The 12,372-nt window shown below is 48.5% G+C and overlaps 1 protein-coding gene across 1 annotated transcript in view; it reads right to left on the bottom strand.

The window, feature by feature from the left end:
- Nucleotides 1-8,280: 8,280 nt before the first annotated feature.
- SIAH3 (siah E3 ubiquitin protein ligase family member 3) overlaps nucleotides 8,281-12,372 on the bottom strand; it is a 59,468-nt gene continuing 55,376 nt past the window's right edge. The window contains exon 2 of the mRNA XM_033105153.1: nucleotides 8,281-11,504. Within this exon, the coding sequence (XP_032961044.1) occupies nucleotides 10,833-11,504 (672 nt within the window). The 3' untranslated portion in view covers nucleotides 8,281-10,832. The remainder of the gene's footprint in view (nucleotides 11,505-12,372) is intronic.

Raw genomic sequence — 12,372 nt, 5'->3', positions numbered from 1 at the left:
CCTGTCCTAAATCACCCCAAGGACAAGTACGGGACAAACTGGAGACCATCCTGTAGCCTAGAACCCACTGAAATGATTCAAATAGCCAACCCAAACCTCTCAGCGGCTTACTCTGCCTCACCCATTCCTTCCCATGAGAAAACTACAGTACACGCTTTGGCCACGGGTGCTTTCCTACCTCCTGGTCAACGCTGCTTCTTGTGTGTGGCCCGGTGTGGCATGGTACCCTTCCTCCTCTTGGGGATTGTAAGTAATAACCTTTTCTTTCAAAGGTAGTCATGTCTGTGCCTGTCATCTTACCACACCTGATTCAATCAAACCTGGCTACATCTTAAAACACTGGGAAAGAAGATATTTGAGCAGCATCGCAGCATGTCTGTCATAAGCCAAAGTCTTCTCTTATGATGAACTGTATTTCCCAAGACAGACTCTTGTGTTTTGACTGTCTTCTGCCTCAAGGATGTTACTTGTAGAATTATCCGTCAGTGCACTGCCTCCGGCCCGCACTGTTATAATGAAGCTGTAATCCTGATTTTATAGAAAGGTCAAAGTCCCTTTCATCATTTAGAGAGCATAGGAGCTCTCACGAGTAAGGCTCACTGTGGCCTTCTAGAATATCTAGTTCTTCTAGAATCTTGGGGGTGAATACATAAATTAAGATTCTAATGGGACAGTAACTTCATTCTTATATTAGGGAGAAAGCTCAAAATACCTGTATAGTTTGTAGTTATTCTATCAAGTCCCTAAACAATTATGAAAATTCAGAGTGATAAAGTTCGCTAGGAATTATGTAGTATAGATATTTCCTCTTTCACTCTTTTCATCATTTGCTGCTTCTTCATCCAACTCTCTTCCCCTTGAATGAATCCCTTCCAGCATTGCCAACATTTGATCACCCATTGTGTCTGTTGAATGCTAATTGTTGCACAGGAGTTGATAAACTAGCCTGTAGGACCCATTGGCTGCCTGCTTTTGTAAATAGTTTCAATAAAACTTTACTTGCATCCACACTCATTCGTTTAGGTACTGTCTATGGCTGCTTTCACACCATAATGGCAGAATTGAATAGTTGCAATAGCAGACATGTGGTCTGCAAAACCTGAAATATTTATTGTCTGGCCCTTTATGGAAAGAGTTTGGCAACGCCTATTGTAGCAGATAAAATGTGCTGCTAGTCTCGAATATTACAAGTTCTTCAGGGACAGTCTCAAGTTATTCCTCTTTATGTCAGCTTCCATCAAGCTCTTCGTCAAACTATGCCACTTAAGTTCCGAATCATTTCATTAACTCTGTATTATACTGTTGGTAGACAGTTGTCCATGAATGTCTCATGTTTCTACACGTATAGGCATGAACAGCCAACTTACTTCAGAGCTGTCTTTTCAGGAATGTTAATATAAGCGTAGAGACAGTGACTCATTCTAGAGCAATATTCCTGGATAGTAAAATTCCTATATTCCTGGATAGTAAAGGTAGAGGTATTCCCGTCTCAGAGATTTGTTTATGTTTCAGGGGGGAAAAAAGAATCTCTCTCCCCAGAGGGGGGAAGGGCAGGTTTGCTAGCAACCCCATGTAAGATCAGAGTTTCCGAATCTCAGGGTTCCTCTCCTGAATGCACCCCACTCTCTGCACAGGCCATGCCTGGCCCTCACTGCAGCGTCCTGTTGGAACTGGAGCTCGGGGAACCTGCACCAAAATGTCCTTATTGCCGTAAGTCGTAAGCTGTGAATGTACACTTGGCCTCATCGTGTCCTTACTGGCCAAACCCATCTTCAGCTACTGGGCTGCCGCTTAGAAAGTGCTGGAGTGCTTGACAGTGGTTGAGGCAGGCGTTCGTGCATTTGTTTTGTCCCCTGGAGTACACTGAGGAGTTCCTTGAGGGTGGGGACCGGATCTCCTCTTCCCTTTGTATCCTCCAGCAAGCCCAGCATCCAGCAATATTTTGTTGCTTGAGATGAAGGCACCCACACATCCTGTCCTGAAGTGCTCTTCTTAGTGGTGTTGCAAGTGAACTGACATCTTAAGATGCTTAACCATAGAACTGGGCAGACTATGGGTCGAGCTGGGCCCGTGTTAACTCTCTAGTCTTGACTTCCTGTTGAACTCTATGGTAACCTGGGGTGGGGGGGGGAGGGACGTTGGGGCACCTGTCCTTCTTCCATGTGGGTGGCCGGAGGGCGGTCCTGCCTCGAGTGTACTTGTGCTCTTTGGTGGTTCCCTTTCTTTTTCTTTTCCCGAATTAACTTTTTTCTTTTGGTGTATTATCTGGAGAATTATTTAGCCAGATGACAGTGGCACACAGAGACTTGGGACTATTTTGAATGGCCATGACTTCCTTCTGCCCAAGTGCCCCTGAGACTCTGGGGTCTAAAGCCACCCTGGTCTTGTTCAAAAGCAGAGGCAAGTTCCAGCCCACCGCGTCCACTCAGAACACGGGCCCCTGGATGTGGTGGTGTGTGTGTGTGGGGGGGCTAAGGAAAGTGGCCCCGCCAGCCCTGTGGCCGGAGGGAGTGGGACACACTCTTGGGTCCCCAGATTGGGGGCAGAGTTAGCAAGGGGGCCCCTCCCTCCTGAGTGCTTGCGGGGGTAGCAACCTGCATCCACAATAAAATGAATGTACTTTATGGACTTTTCCTCCTAGGTTTGCCAGATTCAGCAAATAAAAATACAGGATACCCACTGCAGTCTGAATTTCAGATAAACAAGAAATACTTCTGTAGTATCACTATGTCCCACATTTTGCACAAGGTACACTAAACATTTTGTTGTTGCTGTTGTTTAGGTGAAATTGAAATCGAGCTGGGTTCCCTGTGTTGTAGGAAGCAGCCCTGTTCCCTGCGCACTGCCCTGCAGGGCCCCCTCTCCACTGCGCCTCCCCACAGGGGGTCGCCTCTTCTCTAAAGCAGCCCAGTGGTAACGTCTGGCTTCCTGATGCTTCTGTTTCGACAGAGCACCTTCCCCCCATTTCCTGGGTGCAGAGCTGGGTGTTCAGGGGATGGACACAGGCTTTCAGGAGAACTTCGAGTTTTGCTGATGGGCCTTGCCAGGGGTGTCCAAACTGCGGCCCGCGGGCCAACGGCGGCCCACAATCCATTGTTAATTGGCCCGCAGCAAATTCCAAAAATATATGTAGTTTACTTAAATAAACCAGGTGAGGCAACACGTCCTTCACCTCGAGTGAGTGGCCCGGCTGTTTGTGTATTTTACCGCATGTGGCCCTTGGTGAAAAACGTTGAAGAAAGTTTGGACACCCCTGGCCTAGACCTTCTGTCACTGTTTGCAGGACGCAGGACCAGGCGATATGTGTTGGGCTCACCTTTTGAATGATCTGGGAGCATTCCAGTGTATTGGGGGCTTTATTTCCTGTTGAATTGCCTTTTATTTTTCAAATCTGTAATTCCCAGAATTGTCTGTCAAGTCAGACCTAAAAATCAAGAACTGCCTGTGTCCTGTGTATCAGTGAAAGTTGAATTGGAACCCAAGAAGAGGCAGAAAGATTGGAACATTCGATGAGCTCCTAGAGGGGTGGTAATCCAGGCCCCAGCTTTGATCCTTAGCAGGTGCTTGTCCCCCCGCCCACCCCCCCAGATCCCTGCCCCTTTGGAGAGGGTGTGCAAAGTATATCTTGTTTACCTCCAGGCTGCTCAGAAACCAGTCCAGTGATTTCCGTTGCTCTCACCCCGTAGGCAAGGCTTCTGTGGGGTTTAGCTCTAAGCTGCTGGGAGAAGTGGCCTGATGATTCACATTCCCCACCGATGGCCCTGAAATGGTGACCTCTGCTCAGGCATTCCAGAGAGATTTGCAGAAAAATAAATGCATCGCTGGTGATTTGGTCGGTAACTCCCTGTCAGGGCCAGGGGCAGAGATTTACATATGAATTATCATCCCGACCTGGTGGGGATTTACAGGATGAGCCCCTTCTGTGCTCCCAGGGAAGATTTACGCAGTCCGCAGTCTGTTCATGCGCACCAGGCTGCAGGGATTGTCACTGTGTGACACGCAGCACCGGGGACCGTTCCACACTGGCATCCATCAGCCACCCCCAGTCCTGGGTCATGGCTGATGAGCTCTGGCATCCTGCCTGCACAGCCACTTCTCTGGCTCCTGTCCCCACTGCCCTCCACCTCCATCCCCCAAATGACAGAAGAATAGAGCTCTCTCTCCCCCTTGGTCATAGGGAACCCTGCTCAGCTCCCCTCTGCTCCCCTCCATTTCCTGTTTCTGCATCACAGTGTAACCATGGCCACTTCCCTCACCTTCTCCCCTGCTTTCCTCCCTCTTGCAGGGCCACCTGCTCTCTTCAGGTGACTTTATCTGCTCCTTTGTTTTCTGTGGCCCCTTTTCTCATCAGTGTGCTCAGCTCTGGATTTGAGAATCTAAAGGTCAGCCAAACACCTCTAGCAGAATCCTGTGGGGAGAGTGTTAAGAATCAGAACCCCGGTTCCCCTGTGAACCTCCTGAATCAGAATCTCTGGTTCCGGGGCCCAGAAATCAAGTTTTCTGGATAATTCTTAAGTACACTGAAGTTTGGGCACTAAAACTCTACGTCTCAGAGTGGAGCCTGGACTGGGCCTCCCTCCCCTGCTGAATTTCAGGCAGTCAGTTTCTCTCTTCTTTCAGCAGAGTCTCTCTCTAGTATGTCTTTGAGGACATTTGGGAGGGAGGGGCAAATATCTGGGACCCCATAGGAACAGAATTGTCCCAAGAGGGAGGGAAGGGCCTAGGAACACATGGGGCTCATGAATATTCATGCTGGCCCTGTGGTCAGGGTTGATCACTCAGATCAATTGAAGGCATTCTCTATAAGCCTCTGTGAGAGCAGGAAACAGGTTCTGGGATAAGAAGGTAGCGAAGAAGGTAGAGGTTAAAATGAACTGACAGGCAATAGGATTAGAACTCTTGCTCAATCCTCATCTTGCGAGTAAGTAACAGTAGCCTGAGATGAAAGAATTAAACCATGAAGCTGTCCCTTGACAACTGATCTGATAAGCCCAGAAGTAAGTTTCAGGATCACTGTCATCAGGGAGAGGCAGGGGAGAACTGAGATAAGGGACACGGGGCGGGAGGGGTGCCGGGGGTTGATGGCCTGTTTCTTTCTCTGCAATCCAGTGCGGAAGGCTTGGTCCCTCTTCTTGGGGCAGCACTAGATTGGGGGCAAACTCGTTGCTTTGCTTCAACTCCACTGGCACTTGCTTCCTTACATCCAATTATAACTTTAAAATGGCAGCAAAAATGAAAAGGGGAGAAAGATAATGAAACATAACTGAAAAGTGGCAGCGGGCGAATTTCTGATAATTGTGTTTTCCCCTGTAGCGTTTCATTGCTGTTCCCTCATGTTGCACAGTAGCCTGTGGGAAGAAAGAACCCCCAACAACAACAAAAACAACTCCAAAGAGTTCAAGGAAACAATATCAAATGCAATTTAATGACAGTTTTCATGGGAGAAAGGGTAGAGATCGAGTAGCCTTCTCAGTCGGCTGCTTCTTGTTCTCTTTAATAACATCAGAGAGCCTAGAAAATTGTACATACATCAATTTATGTGAAGTAAAATGATTCTCAATTACCTTTCTCTTTCTTATCTCTCTACCTCTAAAAAAAAAGGTTAAAAAAATGGAGGGGAGTCTTTATAGTATAGCACTCAAGGTAAAATATTTTCATACATTATTGGGAAAGACAGACGCTAACTCATGTGGGTAACCCACGTGATAACCTGATTTGGAGGGAAAAAAATCAATGCTTATCTACAGCCGTCCTCTGGCATCTCTATTCAGTGACGTTTTTCTCGGCTGGCCCTTCTCCAGGTTAACGTAACGGACAACTTACCAGTTCTTGGAGGAAATTTTCTGAACAAATCATCTCACGGTCTAACCATCTACTAGAAGACTCTGCTCTTCCTCTTGATGCTATTTGTAGCTGAACTTTAATCAGAGCGTAATTCTTGGATGTCCAGGCCACAGTCCTTTCCCCTCCCACCAGAAATTGGACCCCAGTGGAAGCTGCAGCAAGCCTCACGTCTCCCGTGCCTTCCACTGAAACCACTGGGATCAGAGTAACTGATTCACTGTTGCCCTTGGAGTTTCTGCCTGCTTCATGGTACTCACCCTGCAGTTTCCTATGTCTTTTATCCTAGTGGGAACCACAGCCTTCATTTAGAAAGAGTACTGCTCTGGGCCGGTGTGGAGCAAGAACAGGGTCCTTGCTGGGTGGCAATGAACTGTAATAGCCAGAGTCGGAAGGTAAGGCGTTGGGCTCCATTTTTTTCTGTGACTCATCTCTTGGCTCATTCCCTTTCCTGTCCCTCAGCTTTGAGCTATGGAAGAGTCACACTTTTGTGGTCACACATTTTATGTGATGTTTGAAACCACTGCTCACGGTGCCCTTCTCAGATGTTGCGTATTTTCAATCTCTAATTTCAAAGTAAAACACTTCTTTAGGCTGGAGTTTTATCTACACACAGAGATAAGAAAGATGGCCTGTAGAATGAGTAGCAGGAGATCCTAGTGTGGGAGAGCTAGGTTTTCTTTTTTGGATTGGGATGGCCAATAGGCTGGTGTTGTGGAGCCATGCTTTCTCTATGAAAGTCATCAGCTAGCACTTCCCACACTAACAACCATAGAGAAGGGGCTGGCGTAGGGCGGGGAAAGCTTTTGAAGCAGCTTCAAAGCCCCGGAGTCTCTTCTCTACAACAGTTTGTATTTTCCCAACAACTTGCTGTTTCACTGGCTCGGCGGTCATCTGTACCCCATCAGTATCCTCGCCAGGTCTTGTTTCTCCTTCTAAAGTCTCCACCCCGCGGTGTGCATCCAAGATGTCTAGGTTGAAACCCTTTAACAACTAGCTCTCTGAGGAGAAAACCCCTAGTTTATAGCACTTGCCAATTTCCATGGTGTAAATACTACCATCCTGGCCAATTTCAAGCCGTATCTGCACACGTGGACTTGGGAGATGGACTGTAGACATCACTATATAGTATGTTCACCATGCAGCTGTGGTAGATGGCAACAGCCGCTAGAGCACAGAAATAATTAGGAAGTGACGGGTTTTGAGTATTACCTTTGCTTTTTAATATAAATAATTGCAAATTTATATAATTTAATTCTTAATAATGGCTGTGCTTAACAAGTGGCTCGCAAAATTCCTAGAAAAATGGAACGACTGATATACAAGCCACCTTAGCACAGCGTCTGTCTTGGGGTAGGAAAAGAGGGAGTAAAGGGAGAAATGAAAGGGCACATTTAGTTCTGAAGCACTGCAAGGCCTCTATGCCATACAGCCTTTATGACTGGTCCTTCCAAGCCTCGGGTCCAGGAATTCATTGAAATAACACAGTTGATGTTGGTCAGAAGCCTGGACTTTGGAGCTGGACATGCTGGGTTTGAGGCCCAGCTCCCCCATGTGCTAGCTGTGTGGCCTGAAACGCGTCTATCCTCTCTTAGGTTAAGAGGCTCATGGGTACAATGATGTAGTTGCTTTGTCAGTTTGCTAGGGGAATTAAAGGAGATACTGTACACTAAGTCGTCAGCCCACTGGGTCACATAGTGAACCCTCGATGAATGGTAGCTACGAGTACTACTGTTATTATGCACCTGTTTTATTTCTAAAATGTCTGCAGGAGCCGCAGGTCGTGATGGGATCTATCTCAGATGTAAGATCATGCCGCGTCCGATTGTTGAAGACAAACTTCTTTGTGTGGGCTGACCTTTCCTTCCGCATTGACCGTGTATGTAGAGTCAGCCTGAGGGGCAGAGATGTCCTCTCCACACCTCCTGAAAAAATCGTTTTTACAGATGCCTGAAGTTCAAATACTGGTAACTCATTTTTTGCTATTAAGTGCTACTGTCTCCCTAGGCCTGCTTTTTAAGTGCAGATACTTAGAGAGTGTCATTGAGCCAGCACCTGGGTGGGAACGAGGCAACCAGGTCCCAGGTTCTGTACAGGATGACTCCTGAGAATGCAAGCCTGAGCCTGGAGTGGGAGATGGACCCAGAAAGGGGCCTGAGGGCTCCACATGCCCCTGCTGCAGGGTCGATCAGTTCTTCAAGCTGAGATGCCTCTCAAAGCAGGTCTCTCTCCCTGTTCCCCCACGTATCCCGGGACCAAGACCCAGCTGACCCTCAGGCCCACAGTCCACTGAGGAGGTGGGGACCTTGCTGAGTATTTGGGGTCGGTCTTCCTATTGCAAGAACACCAAGTTTGCAGTCAGCTTACTGGGTTCTAGTTGTGGTCCCAACCACTTGATGTGTGACTTCGAGAAGGTCATTTCATGTCTCTGAACTTCTGTTTTTTTTTTTTTTTTTTTTTTAGGAAATTGAGGATTCTGATGAAGATTAACCTGAGACTCAAATGAAGGGGCCCTTTGGGATTATAAAGGTCATGCGACTAGAAAGAATGGTGCCAATGTGCTTTGTTGGTACCATTCTCTGTCCCTATTCATTGCTTTCAGTTGGCTCCTTTTTCTTTAGTTCTTCACATGTGGATATGGAGAGAAAGGCCTTCTTGGCAGCACCATAGATGGACAAAAATAACGCATTTCTACCCTTTGTTCTAAATTTGCTTTCTAGGAACCAAACATAGATCCTATCTGGGCTCACATGTTCATAATACAATGTGCAGTAACAACCTTAGTTATTCCCGGTTTGGCTCAGGGCACTTGGCACAACAAGAAAGCCAGGTGATGTTTGCAGGAGCCCTAAGGCCCTGTGAACACTAATTATATTCCTGCTGAGGTTTTGTTTGTTTCCCTGGGGCACCTGTGAGGCTACAAATGTTAGCAGGTGGCTGAGTACCAGAAACCAGGGGAGGAATTGTGGCTCGCAGAGGTGACAGCCTTGCAGCCAGGAAGGTCTTAGGTGCCAGGGAAGGGCCTGGGGACAAAGGAAGGAGCCAAGGGAGCCAACCTGCCTCAGCTCGTTCCTCACCATCCGTGTGGTTTGAGGGGGCAGCTGGTGCCCTAGTAGGATGTTCTGACAGTGCTAAGGGAAAGGAGGTGACAACCTTTTCCTTGGGACTGCGGACCTGACTTTTGCCTCCCTCAGTGACACAATATTCATTGGCCCCCTTAGAACTCTAACAGAAGGAAACCTCAGCCCCAGGGTCCCAGCCATTACTGTGTGACCAGAGGGAGCTTTGTTATTAAATCTCCTATTGAGTGGCACCACCCTTCTGGTGATTGGGGTGTGCGTTGGCAGCGCGGGAGGCTAGAGGATTACCTGGCCATTAAGGGAAGGCTGTTATGTTTTAGGATCAATTATTTTTGGTGGGGGAAAGATTGCTGATGGCCAGCCAGGCCAAACTGCCTGAAACTAAGTACTCGGTTGGAGGCCTGCCAGGATCCAGCAGAGGTGGACGAGGTGAAGAAACAAGGCAGAGGGAAACATTAGGTTGGCGAAAGGCCCACTCGGTTCTAATGAGCATTGCGTGGGGTTTGGGCGCCTTGCTTCTGCAGCGACTGGAGATTAGCCAAGGGTAGAACAAAAATGACAAGGAGGGAGAAGAGGGCCTGCTGGGAAGGCTTACAGGTATTCGACCTTGGACAGAGGAGACGGAGTTGACTAAACATGCCTGTGTTCTTTAAATACACGGTAGGCTCCCACAAAGTGTTCTGATGAGCAAAGACAAAGCCATCTGCACAGAGGCAATGTGGACTTTCATTCACCCTCCGACAGGGTGCCGAAAACATACTTGACCAGTGAGAATGTCTGTGTGCTGAATGGGGCCCTCGGAGCATTTTAGAAAGTACGGAAACGAAAGGGGACCCTCCCAGGTGTACGAGGGATTGGGCCAGCTTTCCAGGTCCCTTGTGTTTGATGCTGAGCTGTGGTTCTGGTTTAGTGAGGTATCAAGAGCACAGTGGGTTCTTTGCCTGATACAAAAGTGCTCAACTCTAGTGAAAGGACTGATGGATTTGTAACACGGTAATGAGCCTCCGGGAGGGGAGAATGCCCCCCCAGAGGTGGGCAATTCATTGCATCCTTTGCTTTTTCAGCTGCTTCTCTTTCCCCACCTCTTACCCATCCTTTTTTACTACCTGCTCAAGGGAAGGCAAAGACGTTTACAAGAAAGCACCTAAAACTTGAGGACTTTGATTGCAGAGCTGGAAAAGATAGCACAGGCCGAGAACAAGCCCACGGCAGGCCGCCAAAAGAGGCTTCAACACCTGCCCACTCCTGAGCCCTGGGGTCAACCCACAGGACTCAACATAGTGGTGCCTCCAGCCCGGGGCCCGGGCCTTCAGAGGAGGCACCATCTCCTCACATCCAGCAGCTCAGCTCTGACCCTGAGGTTCCTGCAAAGGTGCCAGAGTCGTGTGTGTTTGGTCTGAAATCTACCTCTGAGCCAGCCAGGCTCCCCTGCCCAACCTGCCTCCTCACACACTTCAGCGTTAGCGTGCCCTGAAATAGGCTGAGAAGAGAAGGAAGAAATGGTTTGGATACTAAATCTCCTTTCAACCCCAACAGTCTGCTTCGTGGTCTCAGTGACTTTTGCTCGTTTTGGAAGCCGTGGAGAAGGGAATTGGGGGTGGCGGGAAATAACCATTCTGATTGAATCTGATCCAAAAATTTCTATAAAACTATACCACTAATTAGAACAAAGAACACACCAAGGTCTTGAATCACAGGATGCTTACATAATATAATGCCCACGGCAGACAAACACTAAATACCTCTAAGTACCTGAGACGAAAAAAGAAAGGAAGGAAGGAAGGAGGGAGGGAAGGAAGGAAGAAGAAGAATAAAAAGGAGTCTGGAGTCCTGGCATCTGGAGATTCGAGGGGCACAGGCAGTGTCTTGGTGGAGGGGTGGCCGTGTGTGAGCACCCGGTGGCCTCTTGCTTCACATCTCAGCCTCTGTGGCGCAGACCTCCGTTGCTGTGATAGCGATTCCGATGGCGAGGCTGCCATTGTCGGAGAAGAGCTGGGCCAGCGAGGTGTTGAGGATGAGGCAGTCCCCGTCAGTGATCACCGAGTCCACACACTCAAGGACGGACCGGGGGGTGGCCTCCCATTTGAGACGCCGATGGTTTCTGTTAAGCTCCAGGCGATAGGTGAAGCAGTCGGCCTGGGTGGGGGTCCCAATCAGCATCATGGTGGCAAAGAACTGGGGGTGCCCTTCATGCCTCTCCTGTTTCCTAAGCACCAGCAGAAAATGGTGGCCAAGGCAGGAGTGCATGATGATCCAGTCAGCCGGGGCGGGGAGGTGCATGTCCGTGGCCAGGAAGACGATCTCGGCTCCCTGAAGGATGTCCACCCTGTGTATCTGGCGCAGGTGAGGCACCACCACCTCCAGGTGGCCTTCCCAGGGGCAGGAGAACAAGGGGCACAGGCAGCTTGTCACCTGGGCGGCGTGCAGCGCTGCCTCGTGGTGGTGCAGGTGGTGAGGGTGCGCATGGTGGCGCAGGTGGTGCTGGGGGCGGTGTTGTTGACGGTGGTGGTGGGTGAGGTGGTGATGGGGGCGGCTGCCTTGCTCTGGCACGCTCTGAGTGACGGCCCGGCGGCTGGACACACGCTGCAGGAGCAAGAGAAGAATGTTAGTGGCCGTGAGGCCAGTTTCTCAGCCTGGCTGAGACTCCCCTGATGTTCAAAGGAGACTCTCCAGCACAGGTGGAGAAAACTTTATTTCTTAAAAAATGAGGAGAACTGCCGTACTGTTTTCCAAAGTGGCAGCACCGTGTGACATTCCTGTTAGCCATGTAAGGGGGTCCCAATGTCTCCGCATCCTCGCCAACAATGGTTATTACCTGTTTTGACAGACATTTTGTAGAGAAGATTGTTTCAGATGTTTTGCCAAATTTATATGCTGAAAAACTAAGTCTTCTCTACATCAGTTCATTTTGGTAGAGGACCTAAATTTACCCAATTAAAAACAGAAGCTCCTTCAAAGATTCCTCCTGCAAGAATAATAGTTTTTCCAAATCTAATGGAACATTTTTTTTTTTAATCCAAAAGAAAAATGAAGGACATGGTGGATACCTTGGGCGATTGAAATTCTGAAAACTCAGTGCAAGAAAATGCAATATTTATGCCTTTCTGATTCCTTAATAAGATAAACAAAGAAGCAATTTCCCCCTCAAATAACATACATTACGGTGGTCATTAGTATTAAGAACAAAAAAAAATTATTTTTGCCTTTTTGAGACTGTCGATATTTATGTGCTGGCGCTGGATGCCAATGGGTTATTCCCCTCAACTGGATCATTGCTTGCATTTTTCAAACAAAATTTCAGTAAATGCCCATGTGTCCTCCAGTGTTATCAGGACTGTGCAGTTTTGGGTGCCCCTCTCTTGGGTCCTAAGGCAACTGGTGGGACACGGGGCTGGTTATGTGCCATTGGGCCATGGTTCCCAGGGAGGGAGCCTCGCCTGTGCCTCCTGGG

This window comes from Rhinolophus ferrumequinum, chromosome 4 (assembly GCF_004115265.2).
Source record: "Rhinolophus ferrumequinum isolate MPI-CBG mRhiFer1 chromosome 4, mRhiFer1_v1.p, whole genome shotgun sequence".
Taxonomy (NCBI): Eukaryota; Metazoa; Chordata; class Mammalia; order Chiroptera; family Rhinolophidae; genus Rhinolophus; species Rhinolophus ferrumequinum.
Note: the sequence above shows the minus strand (reverse complement) of the source record. Positions and strands in the feature narration are given on the sequence as shown.